Source organism: Eumetopias jubatus, unplaced genomic scaffold (assembly GCF_037043125.1).
Source record: "Eumetopias jubatus isolate StellerSeaLion01/CBP00866 unplaced genomic scaffold, mEumJub1_p1.0 scaffold_3, whole genome shotgun sequence".
NCBI classification, from domain to species: Eukaryota; Metazoa; Chordata; class Mammalia; order Carnivora; family Otariidae; genus Eumetopias; species Eumetopias jubatus.
This window is the reverse complement of record NW_028274809.1, coordinates 22,716,174-22,739,641: the sequence shown is the minus strand read 5'-3', so window position 1 is coordinate 22,739,641 and position 23,468 is coordinate 22,716,174. Positions and strand designations below refer to the sequence as shown.

At 35.5% G+C, this 23,468-nt stretch overlaps 1 protein-coding gene across 1 annotated transcript in view; it reads right to left on the bottom strand.

Annotated features, from left to right (window-relative positions):
• ABCA12 (ATP binding cassette subfamily A member 12) overlaps nucleotides 1–23,468 on the bottom strand; it is a 215,468-nt gene that overhangs the window by 85,592 nt on the left and 106,408 nt on the right. The window contains exons 10-14 of the mRNA XM_088021951.1: nucleotides 18,261–18,352; nucleotides 15,077–15,174; nucleotides 12,272–12,457; nucleotides 10,407–10,585; nucleotides 4,269–4,381 (exon numbers count right to left, since the gene is read on the bottom strand). Coding sequence (XP_087878077.1) covers nucleotides 4,269–4,381; nucleotides 10,407–10,585; nucleotides 12,272–12,457; nucleotides 15,077–15,174; nucleotides 18,261–18,352 — 668 coding nt within the window. The remainder of the gene's footprint in view (nucleotides 1–4,268; nucleotides 4,382–10,406; nucleotides 10,586–12,271; nucleotides 12,458–15,076; nucleotides 15,175–18,260; nucleotides 18,353–23,468) is intronic.

Below are 23,468 nucleotides of genomic sequence, written 5' to 3'. Positions count from 1 at the left end.
CTGCAGAATTTTTCTCCAAAGGATTTTACAAAACATATCTATGCTCTTTTTGTTGGAAACATTCAAGATATTTATAGGTAATAAATGCCTGCTAATCAGAATAACCCCAATGGTGAAGCACATGCATTTCTAAGAAATTCTTTCTCTGTCAAAACATTACATTATTTTATCCTAAGACCCGTGTGCACAGGTGACTCTTGAATACTATAATGTAGATTGTCTACCACGTGATATGTTAAACAAATGAGGCCCAATTTGTCTTACAGGTCACTGGATTTCTTGCCTTCAGTTGTCAAGAATGTAGCCTTAGGAAACATCTGCTATCACTAATCTATATTTTCCATCTTTCAAAAAGCAGCCACTGATTTCAAATGAATGCAGCTGTGAATGCAAATTGGCTCGTATTAACAGAACCGTTCTGAGTGGTCTCAAATAATACGAAGGTTCAAAGTGTGGAAGGCAATAGCTAACTAATGGAAACTATATGGGAAGGTCTAATTCAACACTGTGAATTGCCCCTCGAAGTTAAATAGGTTGCTGATTCACCTTGCCACATAACATTGTATCATAAAAGAATAAGTGTGCAACAGTATTCACATGAAAAATTGAACATGAGAGTGCTTTTAATGGCTACTGCATAAATAAAAATAAATCCAAAGCTTTCATTTATCCCTGTAGGGAAATAGGATCAATTCTTGCAGGCTTCTCTTGAGACACTACTTATTCCTTATAATCCAGTATATTTCAGTCCTGGTATTTTTAACCCTGATCCAATTTCTTTCAATAGGCTATTTTATTACTGGCGTTAATAGTTCTCCCATTGTCCGTAGTTAGTGTGTTCTAAAGGCTTTCCATAAAGGTCCTATTGCAAAACTATGCAAACATCCATACTTTTCTGGTGCTGATCAATGTGTTTATTTAAATTAGTATGTGTGTAAAAAAGACTATCACTAAATGAAATACCTCCTCGTCCACCTCTGTATCAGTGGTGTATGAGTAATGTTTGTACCATTCCTAGTACCTGGCACAGGGGCTTTTTCAGTTTTCCTGTTCAGCAGAGTGGAGTTTTCCTGTGCTCTGCTCAAGGTGCAGCTGAATTTTATTACTCTAGAGATAGCAATGCAGCAGTGAGTGAAAGAACCAAGAATGAAGATACCCAGAATAAATAAATCCAATTAATAATGGTAATACCTATTGTTTGTTGGCATGCATATACAGAAGAATCAAGGATAGAGCTCTGTTGAGATTTATGCATTTGCAATGTAAAGGTATATAAACCATTTTTCCAAGATCAAATCTTGCTCAGTTTGAATTCTTACGTAATGCTGAGCAAGTTTATTGGCATTTGTATACTATATGGTTATGAGGTTTCTCTTCCTCATCAAGCTATTAAAATGAGTAACTAATAGAAATTAATTTTGTACATATCAATGATAGACTTGACATTGAGTAGGGACATTTCCCCCTGACCACTTTTCCCTCTGGACTATAAAATACCTTGGAAGAAATAATGTACTAAATAGATATTACTTCTTTTTTATTTGTAGGATTAGGCATATTTAAAAATGGCACCCGTTGACATAGAAAGAAACCTAGTACACAGATAACCTCTTCATCAGTAAGGATGGCTTTCCATTTAAAGAAGTAATTTCACATAATTTACTACTTTGCAAAAGAACAAACTCCAGTGAGTCACAAAAATAATCTCTGTTCTCAAAACTCCGTGTTTATAAATGGAAATACTAAAGCATATTAACTGAGGCAGGGATCTTCACTGGGGCAGAGCTGAGAATTAGATCCCTAAGACAGGAAATTAGGAGACAATCTTCTTCCTGTTTATTAGAATCTCCATATTATCATGGTTGCTGAGGAGTTTCCTAAGGAAACTTTAAAGTGTGTTGAATCTCGGACAGACGGGATGGGAAAGGTTTGTAGTCAGAGCACAGAGAGGAACGGGGGGATGGTTGTAGGAAAACTTATGTGGGAAGGAATCTGTCATGATAAGTCAAACTCTACAGTGGCTGAAAGTGGGAGCCATTCTGAGGTCTGATGATGGCAGGTACTTGCAAGACCACATGAAATATCTTGAAATCAGGTATGTATATGTCCCAGAAAGTAAATAAAAGGCCATCTGGCAAAGAGTTCAAGGCTACTGGCTTTGGGGACAGACAGATCCAGGTTCTAATCTCAGTTCAGTCACTTGCTGGGTGGCTAACACAGGCAAAGTGCCGAGCCTCCCTATGCCTCAGCTTCTTTGTCTGTAAAATAGAATAATAATTCTATCTCATAGACTTATTTTCATGAAGAAAGTGATTTAAGATAGTAAAGCCCTTAGAATTGACACAGAAAGTATTATGTCTTATTTTCCTTCTTTGAAAGAGCGGTATGAGACTTTCAAAGCTATCCGAACCCTGTCATACATTAGAGAGAGCCCAGGCAATGAGTGAGACACCACCCCACTCCCACTTAAATGAGTACACACTTAAAGGAGAAGTGTGCTGGTTGCACAAATACTGCTATAAGCCATGAAGACTAAGCACCAGGTGGCCTTGGCAACATGGCAGGTATCTGTTCCTGGGGCTAGAGATCCCTGCACTGTTGAGCTAGGGTCACTGGTTCAGCCTTCAATGACAAGTTTTAGTTCCCTGAAGAATTCCCAGAAATACCTAGAAGAATTTTTCAAAGACCACAAAATTTCTGCTCAAGCAGGTAGGGATTTGGAGCTAATGACTTTCAGGAATTGACTTTAATGCTACTGTATTAATCTTCAGATCGATGAAGTCACAAGTGTAAGAAATTAAAAAAAAATGATTGTAAACACCTCAAATTTTATAAACAGCAACACATTTCTTTGAATGTATTTCCTGGTCAACCTGACTATCCAAAGACATGTTTTAATACATGTGAAAATCATTAGCATGTGCATAGACATGAGACATGGCCGTTCTTAAATATTGAAAACTGAGCTGTACTGTTCACCAAGAAAAGTGTTTTGATGCCTCAGTTAATTAGAAGTGCTGCTTACTTCTCTGGCTTCTAAGCAGAATGGGCTTTTGTCCTTTGTAAGAATTTTTTTTAACTTTATCCCTTTACTTTATATAATTATAAGGTGTGAGTCTGAAGATGAAAAGAAAAAGAATGGTAGCAAGAAACTCGAAGTTCTCAAGTCTTCAAAATGCAAATAAAAAAATACAGAGGACATAGTGTTTGTTAGCGTACAGTCTAGTTTTCTGACCTGGATTTTTTTTTTAAAGAGCAAGCATTTTTTTCCGGTGTTTGTCAAGACCATTAAATTTAACTACAATCAATCTTGCAAGCTAGTCATTAATTCTGTAATTGTAGATATAAAAAAATGCTCTAGCCTAACAGAAATTGGTTTCCAATGGTATGTTAGACCATCCAATGAGAATTCTTCAAAGCCTATCCAAACTTGCTCTCCATATGAAAACTAACAGTTTAAGGAGCAAGAGTATAATGAACAATCAGCTTGTGACCTGATGCTCTCAGGATACTTAATTTGTAATTTAAGGGTAAAATCCACATATTTGAAAGCTGACAAACTCAGCTGAGAAAACATAACCCTAAACCCATTCAGAAGAGGTAAATGTTAACCAAACATTTTACTTGGTACTTGAAAGTAGAGATTTATTCTTTACAGCCCTAAATTTTTGTCTATATGTGTCTGTGTGTATAGATCTGTGTATTTCCATGTATGTGGTATATAATGCTATTTTATATATGCAGAGGTGACATTACATGACTCGCTAACAACATGCTCTAGCTTGTCTTACTAGGAATGACAGATTTATACCAATCTATTCACACACTGATGTTTGTCATGTATTTTCAAGATGGTTGTTTGAGGATATGTTTTTACCAATGAAAGATTCATCCTGCTTAAAAAGCCAAACTTTGAAAATGAGGGTAAAAATACTGCTTTTTACTGTGTAGGTTTTTGTTCCAAAAAGTGGTAGAAATCTATTTATTGAGGCTTGGTCCTGATATTTATTTTATATACTATATAAACATAGTTTTACAAACTAAGAGAGAGAATTTTCACCTAAATATAAAAATTCTAGAAAGTCACAGCCTCTTTTTCAGCCATTTCTCCCTTTCTTTGATTAGCCAGAGATCCAGATTTAGTCGAGGCATATTTGTCTACCTAAGAATAATATCATCTATAAATGATTACTTTGGTTGCACTCTGTTTTGTATTTCTAACAGGCTTCGTGTCACATAATTGAATATAGTAGATGGAAGTACAATACCTTGAGCTGGGGAGTCCAGAGTGTACAGCAGATGTTTAACAGATTTATGGAGAGTTCTGAAACCTTCGTTAGTTGTGACACGTGGATAAACCTTCTGCACCACCAGCAGCGCACTAGCGAGTCGAAAAACAATTAAACCAGATTGCATTTCAGGGTTTGCAGACAAAAACAAAAGGTTAATTCAAGGAGAAAATGGCTACAGTATAGAAAATTATTCTTATAGCATAAGAGACAAGATGCTGCTTTTGTCATTTAATTACTTGTTTGTCTGTTCATGCACAAAATCCTCCCAAAATGTTGAACCAGACAGAGCACTTTAAAACGTTTCCTGGGGAGCCTGGGTGGCTCAGTTGGTTAAGCGACTGCTTTCGGCCCAGGTCATGATCCTGGAGTCCTGGGATCGAGTCCCACATCAGGCTCCCTGCTCGGCGGGGAGTCTGCTTCTCCCTCTGACCCTCTTCCCTCTCGTGCTCTCTATCTCTCATTCTCTCTCTCAAATAAATAAAATCTTAAAAAAAAAAAAAACCATTTCCTGGATTCTAAAGACTTGGGAACTCAACAGCCTAAAAGTAAAGGAGTAAAGTTCACATCAGTTGTTTCTGTTAAGACTTAAAAAGTAAGTGGTTAGGAATAGCTACGTCTACTGAAAAGGTGTCTTTTTTTCTTTTTTAAGGTAAAGATTAAATAAGGAATAAAAATTATTTATGCATTTGATTAAAATTTATCTTTTGCTAAACAAATGGTAATGTTTTTGAAAAAGAAATGGAGCTTGTCCTAATTAAAGACTGCATTCTATTCTCTAAGTGTCCAATAGGCACTACTCCAGGGGTAGCTCAAAATTAATATTGAGACTAACTGGCATTATCTTCCTAGAATTTTTATGTTACAAATAAGATGGGCAGTCTGTACTGGGGAAGGCCAATCAGCAAATTCGCTTATATGTGAGTTCATTCCACATTTTCAAAAAGGAATTTGTTTCTTAAGAAACAACTGTTTCTTAAGTACATTGTATTGTCATTAGTACATTAAAAAAAGTTGTCGTTGTACATCTGAATGCCTCAAATACTGTGATTTATATCAATAATCAAGGACAATGCTTTAATTTACATGAGTAGTAACTAGAACAATAGGCTTCATTAACAATCTGCCATTATAGGGTTAATTGTACAAATTAGCTAACAGTTTTTCCCTATGTACCCTAGTCATCTAAAGGCTCACTCCAGCAATAGATATAGTATGTGCACATACTTTCATGGTTTTCTAAAATATTTTTGAAATTTTTAATATTTAGATTAAGGTCATTTTAATTTCAGTTCCCTAGCTATGAATAAAAGCTGTATTTGGAAAAATAAATTTTGAGTATCTTCTAGTTTCTAGTATAGTGAGGTACACATATAGATATGTGCATACGTGTATGTAAACATGTATGTAATTTTATTTAGTCATCTAATAATTCCATAAAGTCTACGTTATTTGCCTTGTTTTACAAACAGAAAGCTAAAGCTCAAAAAATTACATAACGTAGACAGGGTTACCCAGCTATTCACAAGTACAGCTGATTTTGTCTAATTTCAAAGTTTATGTTCTTTCCATTGTACAACTTGCCTCTGGCACAGAAACTTTGCGCGACATTGCTGGGCAGGAGGAGGGCAGAACATTTCTGCACAGAGCCCACGGGCATTGTTAATTCGTTATTGTGTTTGGCCATAGAGGCACAGCTGTATTTTTTTCATCTCTGCTCTCTCTATATAACAGTGGATACCTCAGGAATATTTATATTTGCCCTAAGAATCTCCTGGTTCTCAGACTTTGGGGTGTTTCTGAACCCTGGTGACCATGGAGACCAGATAGAGGTCTCAGGTTATAGATTTCTGCCAGCCTTCTCCCAAGTTGGCCCTCTGCTTGAGTCACCTGATCTGCTGTCTCACAGTAACACCTTCAAAGACTGAACAATTGGCAATATCATTAAAGCTGTCAACATTATTGTTATGAATATCATTAATAAAATGTCAGTAGACTTAATTCATCTTTTTCTAACAAAACGTTTAACTTAAAAATAATGACACCTGGCCCTCATACTCTCTGAAATCCTTTGAACCATTTATTGATCAAAATATTTTTATTTCATTTCATAGACTTTTTCCCCTGCTCTTTATCATATAGAAATGGAAGTTATCCAAAAAAAGTCACCCTATAAGTAAAGATAATTTTATAAAAGAGTTTTCATGATTCGTATTTCAGCACAGCTTTCTCATAAATGGTGACAATCATATATTTTTTCCATATGTACTTCTTGAATTTTTTGAGATTGCTCATTTTTGCTAATTTCTGTCATGAGATTAACATTATATAATCTGGCTTTGGTGATGGGTTAATAATGATGTATAACTCAATAATACAAAAAGTTTTGAAGGAAATGACTAAAGTTTTTGTTGGGTTCATTTATCCCCTACCACTTGATCAACAAGGGTAAGATAAACCAATGAGACCCTAATTTGGTATACAGTAATTGATGTGAGGAAGTTATAGCTCTTAATGACACTATCAGTTTAATAACAATAATAAAGATTTATCTTTAAAAAATGGTTTAAAAAGGTCTCTCCAACAGAAATATAATGCAAGTCACGTATTTAAATTTTATAGTAGTCATGTTAAAAAAGTTAAATGAAACAGATGAAATTAATTTTAATAAAATATTCTATTGAATCCAATACATCCAAAATATCACTTCAACAGCTAATCAATATAAAAATAATTAATGAAATATTTAAAGATTTTTATTGTTCTAAGTTATCAAAATTCACCATGAATTTTATATTTCTGGAGCATCTCAACTCAAATGCTAAATTTTCATTGAAAATATTTAATCTCAGGGAGTGTGGGTGCCTCAGTCAGTTAAGTAGCTAATTCCTGATTTCTGTTCAGGTCATGATCTCAGGGTCCTGGGATCCAGCCCTGGGTCAGGCTCTGAGCTCAGTGGGGAGTCTGCTTGAGGATCTCTCTCCCTCTCCCTCTGCCCCTACCCCTGTTTGCATGCATGCTTACTCTCTCTCTAAAAAAAATAAATCTTTAAAAGAAAAGAAAATATTTAATCTGCATTTAGATTTCATTATAATGACAGATGAAAAAGTAGGTTCATATACTAACATTGTTTCAAACATACAAAAAGATTTACCATTAACTGAATCAAATATCAGTGTTTACAATTTAAATAAAGTTAAAAATTCAGAGTTTTAGTCAAAATCCACATGCAATTATCATATTAGAAAGCCATATTAGATAGCCAAGGGCTACCATATTAGAAAGAACATGTATATAAATTAGCAATAATAACTAAATTAAATATTGACCACTTAAAGAAAACAGTTGCTTAGGGGAGCCTAGGTGGCTCAGTCATTAAGCGTCTGCCTTCAGCTCAGGTCATGATCCCAGGGTCCTGGGATCGAGCCCCACATCGGGCTCCCTGCTCCACGGGAAGCCTGCTTCTCTCTCTCCCACTCCCCCTGCTTGTGTTCCTGCTCTCGCTGTGTCTCTCTCTGTCAAATAAATAAATAAAATCTTTTAAAAAAAAAAGAGTTGTTTAAAGTCAAATGTCATTTACCTTTTTTTTTCTTCTGGGGGAGGCGAAGAGCAGAGGGAGAGGGAGAGAGAATCCCAAGCAGGCTCCAGCGTGGGGCCCTACACAGGGTCCGGTCTCACAACACTGAGATCATGACCTGAGCCATCCAGGTAACCCAAATGCCATTTACTTTAAAATAATTTGAAGCCATTTCTCTTAGCTACTTCTGTGTTCTTTTTCATTATTATGTAGACAGTTTTACAACATTTGTAATCATTACCAGACAGATGCTGTATTGCATAATGCTATAATATACAATAATTTTATTTTAAATTTTAAGATAATTAACCACAGTAAAATGCCCATCCTATATAATTTACTTCACTAAAATGATGCCTGAAATATTTATTTATTTATTTATTTATTTATTTATTTACTTATTTATAACCCTAAAGTATTTTTTGGATCGTCTACCTCCTATGGAATATTATTTAGTGGGATTTTTGTTTTTTATTTGTTGTTTCTTAACCAAACTTCAGTGAGGTAAAATTCACACAATAATATGCACCTATTTTAGGTGATAATTCAGTGAGTTTTAACAAATGTATATACTCATGTAGCCACCATGCTAATAAGATACAAAGCACTTCAATAATCCCCAGAAAGTTTCCTCATGCTCCCACCAGTTGTCCCGGGATCCACTGATCTAATTCCTAACAGTATAAATTAATTTTATCCATTTGAGAACTTCATATAAATTGAATAATATCTATATATCCAGTAAGTTCTTTTTTTGGGGCGGTGTCTGCCAGCATAATTTGCCAGCATAATATTCATAATATTTATTCACATTATTGTGTGATTCAGTAATCTGTTTTTCTTGTTGAGAGGATTCCAATGTATAAATAAACTAAAATTCTTTTGCACTTCTATTTATGGATATTTGCTCTTTACCCCAAATTTTTAGTTATTACAGATAAGTCTGCGGTAAACAGCATACCAGTCTTCATGTGGGCTATGTTTTCATTTTATTGGGTAAATATCCAAGAGTAGAATGCTACATCCTAGGGGCCTACTGTTAACTTCATTAGAAGCTATCATACTGTTTTTCAAAGAGTTCTGTTTGTTCTACATTTTTGCCAACAGTTGGGGTTGTCCATCTTTTAAAATTTTATTCATTCTACTGAGTGTGTAGTGATGTCTTACTGTGGTCTGATTGTTACTTTGATTCTTTTTTATTGCTATTCTATATGATTCAAATGATTCTCCTTTAGTTGATTTATCTGTTTGCTTGTTAAGACAGAATATAAATAAGAGCAAGAGGATGAAGTGCCAAAATTCTGGGTGAAAATTACCCTAAGTGCTAAAATGAAGACCAGTCTAGAGAACCAAACTTCTTAATATCTTGCTTCTTCTGTAATTTAGTTATGATTGGCTATTGTGGAAAGAGCATAGGACTTGGATTCAGATTCCTTGACTTCAGGTCCTGCCTTTGCCACTTACTAGTTCTTGAACCTTGGGCTGGTCATTTGAAAGGATTTGTTTCCTCTTCTACAAAATGGGATATCTGTTGTCTCAATTCCAAAGCATTGTTGTGGGATCAAATGAGATTAATGTACCAACATAAGGTCTTATTATAAGGTCTTTGAACAAACATAAGCTCTTGGAAGCTTTCCAAAGAATATGAGAACACTCTCTTCTGGTATCTCAGACATTAGAGATGGAATACATTATGCTCCTAATGACATATTAGAGAGGCAGACTGGATTCTAGAGCTAGAAAACCCAGGTTTAAACCCTCCTTGCTGTATAATCATCAAATATTTAATTTTCATGACCTTCTTGTCATCTCATTTATAAAATAAATAGTAGTTTAGTTGTAGGATTTAATGTGGTATATATAGGGGGCTCAGTAAAGTGTCTGATATGTAACAGACACACAATAATTGATAGTTATGGATGTAGTGTTGTTGTCATTTTTAATGCACATTTCCAAATTAGCTAGATAGGAGTCCAAGTCAAAACCTAAGTGCGAGTCCATTAAATTCTAAATGCTGGCCACAGTCTGAATGCTTTTATAAGGAAAATAGCCTTTAAAGGGGTTTCTCCTGCAAAAATAACTTCAAATCTTTGGTCATATATGTCAAATAAAGCCAACCCAATATGCAGGTTTAGAAAGATCATTTACAGGTTGGCTGCACATGAGGGGAGCCAACCCCACTGAGGTGGCTCAGTTTAAAACTCAAACCAACAGGTTGTTTTATATTGAATGGTATCAACTAAAACCCAATGGGAGAGTTTATTCTTGGGCAGTTTAAATGCCAAATGCAGAGTTCTGGTTGTCCCTGAATAAGCATGAGCCAATGTTCTAACCTACTACTGGTCCTGTTACACACCTCTTTTTCAGAAGGTCTGCAATAACAACTGACAATAGATTTGTTAAGATTAGTGTCCCTCCTCATGTCCTCACATACTCTTGGATAACTCTGATGACTGCAGTATGTTTTTTCTTTGCTTAACTAATACCCTAAAAAATATAAAAAGACTTATTTGTCCTACTCGATTCTTACATTTTCTTACCTATTTGCGTTTTGAAGAACATCAAGTAGAGTGCTTAGTGTTGTATCATTCTGGAACACATTTGGAAAACTAGAAAGAAGCTTCCACACAGCAGTCTGCTCTTGGACTTGTGAGAAGAAGGACAGCATTTTGACCATTTCCTGAAATACTATCTTCTGGTTGCTGGGATTACTTGATATCTTACAAAATGACAAACAGGGCAAAATGGGAGTTCAGCATTTTTAATCACATGGCTTACTGTTTTCAAAAGCATTAAAAATTTAGATTTTCACATAATTCTGATAGTCATATAGTTCGAAGTCATTCTTCACTTGGAAAAATTATAACTATTTCTAATATCCTTAAACATATCCTTCAAAAATCCTTCAAAAATCCAAAAAATTGGATTTTTTCCTATACCTCCAAAAATTTTGGTTAACAGAGGTATATTTATACAAAATATTATAACTGCATTTTTGGAAATTAAAGTTAATTTCTTAAAATGAAATTAGCTTCTGAGTAATGTTTTTGCTTTTCCCTAGGATCTGGTTCAGGAGTTACAGACATATCTTCTAGTAAACTTTGTATTATTTATTATTTGGGTTGAGACGCTTAAATCTATATATATTTGCTACTATAATTACACATACACACATACTTAATGGAAGAAAATACTTCTGAAGTTCTGTTGCCATACCAGGAACTTTAGTTATAATAAATGATTTATAGTAAGTGAACCTATGTAATAGTCATATCTTATAACATAAGCAAACAAATAAAAACTGTGACTTTTGCTCCTGCTCTGGATCATAGGATCCAGTGAGTACTTTCGAAGTAAAGTATTTCTTCATTATATTCCAACCCAAAGTAATTTTCTTAATAAACTCATTCATACTGGTAAAGTCAGCCTTTTGTTCAGTTGTAATTCAAGTTCTTTCATGCAGAGAATGTGATTTTGAACAATGTATTCTTAAGCATACATTCTACCCTACATGACTGCCGAATTTGTTTAGAAAGCATTTTAAGTGCACTATATTGAATTAGGGTTATTATAACAGTGTCTTATTATAACAGTGTCTCTAATCTGTTTCATTTAGAAACCTCAGATTACTAAAGGTAATTCAAGCATTCTGTACTTAACAAAAATTGTAATAAAATTCAGAGAATCAAGAGGAAAATACCAGAAGTGGATATGTTTCATTTATTCCTGTTTATAAAATTTTAAGAAAATTCTGAGTACTTTTGTGATCTTTCATTGTATGTGGGGTTTCATTAAATGTAGACTATGGGTGCCTTCTTTGCATCTAGTTTAAGAATAGCATATAAAAGTGGTCATTACTACTTTACAGTATAAAGTCCTTGCCCCTAATGTACAATGTTTTGAGGAGAGGGATATATTGTTCCATGAAAAATCAGCTTTTCAAAGTAGGTTTGATGTTAGTGAGAAAAATTAAAAAGATAACCCATTATTCTAATTTCTGAGAGTTACATGGCTCCAATAGTCAAATTATTAAACTTACATTACAGCCTGAGTAATCTTACTTAAATATCTCAGAGAAAAGTCTTCGTTCACCATATAGCAAAACCATCTACAAAGATGTGTCTACAACCATAATGCAATATTTTTGGTTCAACAGCATAATCATTTCAATCCTGCACCTTTAAATGGAAAGCAGACATGACTTAGAATTAGATACTGTGTGAATTTCTGTGTGAGGAATCCAAGCCAAGGGTGAGCACATATTTCAGTCAGCATTTCCCAGTCCATGTGGGCTATGGACTTACTCTGACTCAGGTTGAATCACTTTGTGGATACAAGAATGGAAACAATACATTTCCTTTCATTGCTTAAGAGGTCTTGATCAAATTAAAATATTTACACTCACCTGAGAGAACTGGTTTGTTAGTTCATGGAGAGAAGACTCTAAAAAGGTCATATTGGATAGGCAAAATTTGTGAAAAACGTTTTTCCCTAGAGTTGTCCAAGAGAAGGCATAATGAGCGGTATAGTCTGGATAGCTCTCACACAGTTCTCTTCGTATATCTTCTGAAGTTGAATTTTCCTCTAACAGCTAAAAATATATGTGAGAAGAGTGGGATAATAATGTTAATAAATAGAGATATAAAGTAGTCTAGTCTTCAAGGAAACTGACTTGCCTTCACAATAGCCATTTTAAAGGCCCTGCATTAAAGCTAGTAGTAAAATAACACTAAAATACATTTGGTTTACTTATGAAAAGTTACAAGAGAATATGTGAATATGGTAATTCTTGTCATTGTTATGTTTTAAATGATTCATATCATTTGATTACTTCATTTAAATGAACTAATTTCCTATCTCTGACCAGAGAAACTAAATGCACCAGATCTCTTCTGACAAAAATCTTCAGACTTAAAAAATCTGAGTTTTTCCTGGGCATTTAGCAGCAAACTTGGGTGTCCTAACTCTTTGTGACACTTCATGGGGCAATTGGCTGCCACCTTTGGAAGACTTCCAGAGAGGAAGAGTTCTGGCATTCAACACCCACAGTGTGATTTTTAGAGAAGTGGACCAACATGGATTATATTTCATTTATAAAAGCAAATGCTTCATTTAGGAATTATACATATGAAGAGAAAAGGAAAACATATAAATGAAAACACATAAAGGTATATAATTCACAACAGCAATAACTGGAAAGTGTTTCTGTAATGGAATCATGAGCCCTCCGTATATTTCACAGTACAGACCAGTGACAGAGACAGCGCTAATTTCAGGTATAATAGTGATCACGTTCACCACTTTAAGTTGTTTAGGTATTTACAGAGCCAATTATACTTAGTTATAATATTTAATGGGTTCTTCCTAACAATTAATTCTTATAACCCTGTGAGGTGAGGACCAATTAACTTTACCTTCCCCTTTAAGATTCTGTCACAAAAGCTATACTCTGCCTTCCAGAGTGACGCAACTTCTAAGTGAATAGAGCAAGACAGGATCCACTTAAGTCTTCTAGTCATTCATCCATACCTCTTTCTTAACATTACATATAAAGTCACTCCAAAATGATTTCTCCACTCATTTTTGCAAGGGTTGCAAAAAGCAGTAAAGAGAAAGCAACAAGAATCAGAGAGATTGCTGACACAGGCATCAATATGTCATCCTAATTTTTACATCCCTTCCCTGCTCCAACTACTCTAAAAATATGTATCTATACATAGAAAATTCATTTTTGACTTATCTCCACTGGATATATGACTCTGTGCTGCCTCACAAAATTCTGAAATTTCATTCCATATGAGAAAGAGAACTTGGGAGTTTCAATACAATGAAGCGGTATTTTTGAGAATAGCAATGTTACTCTAGATATTAAAGAATTTAACAGATCCAGTGAAGACTTTGTGCTTCTAGGAACTAATATGTAAGAAATAGAATGGAATAAAATAACTTTCTCCAATTTACATACTGGTCTGATTTAGGGAGCCTTTAAATTGGAATTAACTGGGCATATTGGGGTTTTTTTATGCCAAATAGGGAGCTACAGGTATCTCAAATATTATTCTTGTTGGAACTAGACTTTCAACATCTAGATAAACTGAATGGGAAAGTCTTATATTTTAGCCAGCACTGGCATAATTGCCTTGATGGGTAATAATGTCTTTCTTGGAATTCTTTTTTATGTTGTCCTTTGGCTTATTTACATAAACCAGTTTATTGAGATGCCTCACTTACACAGAATGTTAATTCAAAGGTAACTAACAGAGACATATTAAGCAGCAGAGGTTATGATCACTGGAATATGAATAAAAGTAAAGCTATGTCCTATATCCTATGTTCCATCCAGGTGGAAGAAATGTCTACTGCATAAAACATAAATACATTATTTAAAATGCATATGTGTGTATGACAAAGAGAGACAGTGCGTGACAGAGACAGTCTATTAGCAAATGTTGAAAAGTGACCCCTTTTTAATTTCTGAAGAGCACATAAAGCAAGGGTCAGCCAAATAAATGTATGAATCTGGCTGAATGAAAGACAATAAGGAAAAGTGGGGATTGTAGTCAACAGAAGGGTACCCATTCTGCCTAAAGGCATTCAAATTCAATTTCCTAAAGTCCTTACACACACACACACACACACACACACACACACACACACACACACATTTAGCTCACAGGCTGCCAGTTTATGCCTCTGATAGAATTTTTTTTCTTTTTTGCATTCTGGAATCTTAAAATATGAAGGATCTATAGGTAAACTCTCCAAACCATGCTAAAGAAAAGGATTTTACTACTTAGGGAGATGTTTTCCATAGCTCCAAATTTTCCAAAGGCATTATCTGTATGGATGAGGCAGCAAGTTTAGTGAGTATTAAAGCTTCATTTGCTGTCATATACCTTTTTTTCTTCCCTGTTTCAGAAAATTAGAAGATTATATATAATGCTACCTTATTTCTTACTAAAGGAAAATCTTAAATTTGATTAAGGCACTTAACAGAGAAATAAATGTCCAAGATGTTAAAGAATTCAGAATGTCTGAAAATTAAGCTTTTTTATGGAAGAGCTCCTGAGAAAAGAATCTTCCTGAGATACTACTCCAAATGGGAGGGGTCCCAAATCTCTTCCTACTTGGGAGATCCTTTTATTAACCTCAGAGGCATTTGTTCAACTGCTGTTTATTATCAGTCCATTACAAAACTGAGTGAAATTACCTTTTCCAAACTAAGGATCCGGGCAAGGACTTGACTGCCATTGAAAGTATCTGTTCCAGTATTTTCCAAAACAGAACTTGGACTGGGAAATACTGTAGCTGTAATAGAAGAAAGAACAGATTAGCATTCTAAACAGATACACAAAAATGGGCAGATTCACATAAGAATCCATAAATATCACTTGTGCCCTTACAACCCCCACAGCAAGAATGTGCTCAAATATGCATCTTCCATGAAAGTTTTGTACTGGCAAAATGGCAAATTCCGTCATTATTTCTTTTCACATAAAATTGTGATGGTTTTGGTCTGCTCTTGGGTTTTTTCCAAACCCTTTAGATGTCATTTGCTTTCATTCCAGTTTATGTCATTAAACTTCATCACCAATATTATTGCCTAATAACATGAATCATTTCTGTGCAGGCCTAGAGAATTTGAGGTGCCTAACAAGCTCCACAGATCCATCATATCTAGCATCTGTTCAAAGGATCTGCCAATGCACATCTGGTGATAATGGTTTTCTTTTTAATTATTCAATTGGGAGGCTGAAATCTGCTTAGGATCATAAATTCTTTCCTCCCCAAAGTGTTTTCTGAAAGATATTTCAGATCAAATAAATGGGATGAAGCAACTAGACCAAACTACAGTATACTCTAATTAAGTAATTCTCAAAGTAGCTTCATCTAGTACTATTTATGATGTGGCAGGGTGTTCCAGGTTAGGAGCATTAGCTAGAAGATTATGTTCATACCTATAGCATGGATGTTCAGTAAGCCAGTATGTTACCTTTTATAAATTTTGGACAGAAATACTTTGTTATACTCACAGCAAAGAATCTTAGTATTCAAAGATACAGTGATCTATCATCAGGAGGGCCTAGGTTTTGTTATGATGCCTGTGGGGCTGAAGAATTTACCAATTGATTCCTCTGGATCAGGCAATACATTTGTGAGATGAGTGGCCAGGGTAGAAACATAATCTGTGGCTACTGAGTAAAGCAAACCTTACTGGACCACAACACTATGATCTTATTTCTACTGTGCTTTAAGCTACTCAGCCAAATACCCTCAGATCATTCACAACAGAACATTAACTCCTCAGAACCACTCACTACTGTATTCCTACTACATTAACGCAGGATCTTTGTCATTTGGTTATTTGCATTGGTATGTTATTTAATGTCATGATTTTTTGTTTGTTTGCCTATAGTTCACATACAATGTTACATTAGTTTTAGGCATACAACACAGTGATTCAACTTCTCTATATGTTATGCTGTGCTCCCCACAAGTGTAGCTGCCATCTGTCACCAGACAACACTATTACAATATCAATTTTATTCCCTATTCCCTATTCTGTGACCTTTATTGCTATGACTTAATTATTTCATAAATGGAAGCTTGTATCTCCCACACCCCTTCACCTATTTTGTCCGTTCCCCTACCTCTTTCCCTCTGGCAACCATCAGTTTGTTCTCTGTATTTATAGGTCTGATTCTTCTTGTTTGTTTATTCATTTGTTTTGTTTTTTAAATTCCACTTATGAATGAAATCATATGGTATTTGTCTCTCTCAGTCTGGCTTATTTCACTTAGCATAATACCCTCTAGGTCCATTCCTGTTGTTGCAAATGGCAAGAGCTCATCCTTTTTTTATGGTGGCATAATACTCCAGCGTGTGTATATCTGTGTGTGTGTGTGTGTGTGTGTGTGTGTGTGTGTACATCTTCTTTATCCATTTACCTATCAGTGAACACTTAGGCTGCTCCCATGTCTTGACTATTGTAAATAATACTGCAATAAACACAGGGGTGCATGTATCTTTTCAAATTAGTATTTCATTTTATTTGAGTAAATATCCAGTAGTAGAATTATTGGATCATGTGGTACTTCTATTTTTAATTTTTTGAGGAATCTCCATACTGTTTTCCACAGTGGCTATACCAACTTACACAATGTTATAGAATCTTATATATCCTATGGCATTTTTAACAGTACTTCTTTTTTTTTTCCAGAGCACCAATCATGTTCTAAAGACACAGGAATCTTTGTTTCATTCACTAATATATCCCCAGGACATAGGACTGAGCTTACATGATAGCAGTCATCCAATAAATATTTGTCAAATGAATGTAAAACAGTCCTGCTGTTTTGAGAGTTTATTCCCAATTTATGGCTTCTAATGAGTGTCTCATGACTATCCGCATCAGAATTACTTGGTGTAAGGCTCAGGCAGCTCAGCCAGAAGGTTTTCTGAACAGTGAAGTGTGAAGTGCCCCTGGCCGGGCTATGAAGGAAGCACACAGTCCCACTGAGAGACTGGAATACTGAGCACTGAGGCGGAGGAAGGAGGGTACCGTGGAAAGAGTCCCGGCTTGGCTGTTGGTCTAGAACCAGGTCTATGGTAAGCACAGACAGGGCATGTGACTTTTTTTTGGGCTTCAGGGTCCTCCTTTGTAAAATGAGAAATTTGGGCAAATTTCTGAGATTTCATCCAATAACTTTTTTTTAAAATTGAAGTACAATTAACACACAGTATTATATTAGTTGCAGGTATACAATATAGTGATTCAACTATTCTATACATTACTCAGTGCTCATCAGGATGAGTGATCCCCTTTATCTATTTCACCCCACCCGCCCCACTCACCTCCCCTCTGGCATCCACCAGTTTGTTCTCTGTATTCAATAATCTGTTTTTTAGTTTCTCTTTTTCCCTCGTTTGTTCATTTGTTTTGTTTCTTAAATTCTTAAATCATATGGTATTTATCTTCCTCTGACTTATTTCACTTAATGTTATACCTTTTAGGTACATCCATATTGTTGCAAATGGTAATTTTTTTATTACTGGGCTTTCTAACCATCCCAGCATCATCTAATCACAGACGACTGGAGTCCCTAGCCAATTCTGGGGAAGTGTGTGATGCTCAACATCATTATTTTGTACCACCTAGGCTTTTGCTCCTAGAAAGTATTTTAGTAAGAACTTAATTTCCAATTATTCTCAAGAACTTTGCATAATTGCACTGCCACACTCAGGCAACCTTAAGGAACATTTAGAATCTCTTGGGAATATTCTAGGCATTCTATCTCTGTTTGAAAAGTTAAAAGCATGACCCTTTCAAAGATTAGACCTTGCTGGCTGTTCCAAGAGGCCTGCTCTAAACTCGACAGAAGAGAATAGCTTACCCGATGAGGTGTGCCTTCCTTCTGGAACTTTGGTGCTCTGGAGTGATAAATTGCTGTCCTTCTCCAGGTTGGATGACTTTCTCAGAATTTCACTAGTGAAGAAAAAGCAAGAACTCTATAGCTTCACCCACATTAATTTCAGTTAGTTACAGCAATGTATTATGTGGCAGATTCCAGGGCTCTCCAAGGACTTTCAAATTTTTAATCTACTTTCTAGGATCATAATGGAAGAACTCACCTAACCATACACCAGTGAGTATATAAGATCTCCTACAAGGTAAATTTTTATTCAGAGAAAATGGCCTAGATGAAGTTTAAAATAGTTATTTTTATTTTAATCTTATAAAAAGGAAATTATTTTAAAAAGACATTAGTGCTAAATATTGAAAGTAATCATGAGACACACACGTATATATAATATATATAGAATATATATATTCTTTTATCTTTAATTTTTTAATTATATATTCTTTTAAAAAGATGATGAATCTCAAACAGATAAGAGCCCAAGGGTGCTTCAGGGACTGAAACAAAGGTATGCTTATTTGTCAACCTTGAAAGAAAAATAAGTTTTATATGTTAAATTATAGATGGCATTTTGAAGACTATCAAAACTGAATATTTATAAGACAGATTCAAGGAAGAAAGGAAAGAACACACATTTATTGAGTATCCAGTCTGTGCCAAGTTCTGTGGCTGTTGTCATTACAGGTGGCACCAGGTGTTAAAGGAATGTATAATGATGTAAGTAGATCTTTTATTGTACTGAATGTATCAATGTGGTAATAATAGCATTGTGGTGCCAGGAATCTCCATACATCGTGATCACACTAGCTTTTGGAAGAAAACATGACTGGACCTTTAGTAACCTTCTTTTTGAAAAATTCACTGCCTGTTTGGTTGATTATCAAAATGGAGATAATCATATTTTCTTGAAAACCTGATATACTTAAAGTAAGTGCCTAAAATAAATGTATATATTTCGAGAGTGAAATCAGTTCAGATGCCTGGATGTGAATACTTTTTGGAATTCCTAAAAGTTGGTGAATTTCGCATAGTTGTTTATAAAAAAGCTTATGTAAGGTATATAAGGATGGATATGAAAATATAATAGTGAAAAGCAAGAAGTTCTACTCACTGCTGTGGTTCAATTTAACCTCCTTTTTAGAAGTAAGATCTGAATCATGGTTCCAGGGTACTTTGTGATTTATAATTGGGATTTTTTTTTAGTGTGTCCTTTTAGTAAAAATGATAAAAAGAGGTGATATTTGTTTTCATTCCCTAGTGTTTTCCCAATATTCTCTATAAAATGTACTGGTTGCTCCAAAAGTTCTGCATTCTTAATGTATATTTGAATTATTCATGACCATGACTGTATTCCCCTAAATCTTTTTACATTCCTTATGCTGACTATTTGGATGGGAAAACTGCTTAGATAAAAATAAGAACTGACCTATACATTTTCCCTTCTCTCAACAGAAGTTTTAGAAAGTTTGAGAAAGTCGGGTTCACTTTTCTTTTTCTCAACATTTTTTTTTAGTTAGGCTTGAAATACTATAAGGAAGTCTACTGAATATCAACACATTTTAAAAATAAAGGGGAAAACTGCCTTCATAAAAATTTTAAGGAATAGGGACAGCAACAAAAACCAAAGGGAGAATGACAAAGATCAACATGAGCAAAGAAGAAGCAAGAGAAAACAGAGACTAAATAATATATGGGAGTGGGAGAGAAAAATAGAAGAAGTGATAGGAAACTAAGAAAATATAAGTTTAGAGAAGCAAAAGCTGCATACTAGACAGAAGACATCTTGCCCATCTTCCCACATTCAGAGAAGCACCCTAAAGCTATTCCTTCAAATATTCTTTAAAGACCAAACAAAGACAAGCTCCTCCTTTCCCAGCAAGCCGCTGGCTCAGCAGGTCTGAATTTGCTCAACTGTAAAATGGCTGCTTCCAGACAAGCAACTATGGAGGCCTCTCTTCAAATAGGACCTGTCCTTGACCAGGAAGTACCCATGGTTACATTGTCACCCATTCATACATATTGGAGTGGGGAGGTGATACCCTCTCCTTGTATGTGGCCTTGCTGTGTGCCTTTTTGTTGGGGTGAGAGATCAGGATATCAAGTGGGCTTTGCTGTTCAACTGCTTACAAATTCCCCCCAGTTTTATTTTGCATTTGCAAAATGTGGTGTGATGGCATGTGTCCACTGTCACTGCACAACAGAAATTATTGTTTCTAAACTCTTAAAATGGAAATTACAAAATAAATGTACAAGAGAGCACTGTGGGTAAAAAGATGAATTAAGGTTATATATTGTTTACTTCCCCCAAGCAAAGATAATTAATTTTTTTAAGTCCTTATTAAATTACTAATGCAGGGCAGGAAGGTAGCCAGTACTACTTAGTTAATGGTAATCTCTGAACTTTCTCATTAGCATGACCACACTTATAGGCAGAGCGCTACATGCTTCTTGGAATGACAGGTGAGAAACAGTACTCTTTCCATGATTTCAGACAATTTAAGCACTTGGTACATACTTATTTCATACTGATTTTTAGTGCATTGTGTTTGTTTGTGTACCTATTCCTGCCACTTCTCCATTTTAGGCAGTGATGTCTTTGGAAGTAGGTACCATGTGTCATTCGTCTTCTTATTCCAAACACCTAGCACAGTATTAGACCATTAGATCAGATGGCTAATTAAATAAAAAGAGACAGTAATGCTGGGGTGTGGCAGAAAGTGTTTTGGAGTTAGAAGATACCTTTGGGAATCCCCGCTCTTCCAATTCCTAAAACACCTCAGTCATTGCCTTCTTCATCTGCAAATTAGGAATGATACATCTACCTTGCAAGAGCTGTGAGTGCTACTATACAGGATGTATAGTAGGATGCTACTATACAGGACTTATCCAGTGCCTGTCTGGGCCCTGTCATTATGGGCACTCACCAATATTAACTGTCAAAAAATGATGGCACAGACACAGCCTTTAGGTTGGAGCTGAAGTCCCATTCTTATGCATCTGTGCTCCAGATATAGTCCCTCTGGAATACTAGAAAATGCAAGATCTCTGGACACCAAATGGATGTACCCTTATTATTCACAGATCTGGACCTGTAAGCATTGGCTAGTGAGGTAGGACAAGGCAAAGGATCTCACCCAGGGTTTTGTGGGTTTTGTAATCCCTTCTTCATTTTATTATTTATTTATAAGTGTACTTATAAAAGGAGTTTTCTATTTGTAGTGATGATCAGTTTTCCCCTTCTCAAGCTGTAAAATTCTTCAGAAAAGACTACAGTGTACTGCACTGGCAGATGGGAGGATGCCTAGCACATGGCAAGCATTGAATACTAGATAATAAGGAATATAATTTGGAAGAACAGATAGCTACGGAAGCATATATTTTTTTAATAGCTTAGCCTGTCCTCCATTGCTGCATATCTGTTTCTGCAAAGGTCCTTACAGAGAAAACACCCAGGAATGGCATGGCAGACAATAATGTATAATCATGCACTGTACCTACCATATTCATTGATTAACACGCCAACATTTATTAAATTCCCACTATATATAACATAATGGAAAAATCAAATAAGGAGTTGAGATTATAATACACTAATAATAATAGCTAAGTAAGAACATGCACAGGGGACAATGAGAACACATGACAGAGGCTGCTAAATCAGAGATCTAATTTGTGTTTCTTAAAGAGCAAGATTCTAGAATCACAACCTTAATTCAAAGCTCTTGCTACCTTAAACATTTTCCTTCACCTTTTCATTAGACAAGTGGTTCTCAACTGGGGGCAATTTTAGCCCCTCCTCCCAACAGACATTTGGCAATGACTGGAGATATATTTTTTGCTTGTCACAACTGGGGGGGGTGGTGCTACTGTCATCTAAGGGGTAAAGGACAGGGATGCTGTTGACCATCCTACAATGCAGAGCACAACAAAGAATTATCTGGCCCCAAGTAACAATAGTGCTGACGTTGAGAAACCCTGCAATAGGCTATTACAGATAAGTGAATTTATTCTGTGATGAGTCATCCCCACTCCCACTCCCTAGGATGAACTCCAGAGACTTAAAAATCCTATTCAAGGAGGGCATATGATGTAAAGAGCACTGGGTATTATATAAGACCAATGAATCACAGACCTGTACCTCTGAAACCAATAATACATTATATGTTAATTAATTGAATTAAAGTAAGAAAATGTTTAAAAAAAAATCCTTCCGATTTCTTAGAGGTTGCTTGAATGAGAGATACTGAAAAAAAATCCTATTCAAGAACTCGAAAAGCTCTGAGGAAGTCTCCGAGAATCTATCTCATACTGGATATTTCTGGGAAGAATATTAAAGCAAATGCAAAACTTAGAAGCCCCCTGAATCCAGCACACAGGCTCACATGAGTCCAGAAAATCCAACCCTCTAGGTGGTGCAAGAAAGTCTGAATTAAATTTCCAAGTGGTCCATGGAATCAATCAACTACCTTTTATGGGACCCAGACATTTGTACAGTACCATGGAGATGTCTAAGGGATTCTCCTGTATGCTTCTGAAGAAGTAGATTCTGCCTCAGTGGCATTTATAGGTCCCTATTTTGGAATGGAATTCAATAAAAGAAAGAGCTCAGATTCAAATGTTAAATTTAAGATACTGGAAGGGAAACTAGGCCCAGAGTACATTTTACATCTTCTCAGACATGTCTACCAACAGTAACATTTGTGAAATGTCACATTTATAGATATCATTATAATGGTAGAATTTCTGCACTCATACTGGATGTCTCTCTATTTCCTGTGAGTGGGAAGATTACCTGTGTAGGTGGTATCCATGTGTGCCATGGTAAATTTTGTCTATAAAAAGAATTGCTTTCAGGGAAGACACATATGGCAAGTCCTAGAAAGAAAATTCTGACATTCTTTTTTGCCTCTAGGGTTAGTTAAACTTTTTATATTTCCCCCCCCTTTTCCCCAGAATAATTACACAGGTATATAGTGACACCTGGAAAGAAGATGTGAGATGTGCTCTAGGCCAGTTCTGATCCCAGCTTCAGACGACATTCGTTATTGACTTTTAGCTACAAATAAGGACGCTGTATGCCATTGAGGCCGCCTTACTGATTTGATGCAGCTGTCCTTCCTGGCTACTGCCAAGCAGATGTCATTCACTGGAAAATCTTAAATTTTTTTCATTGTTTTCTTC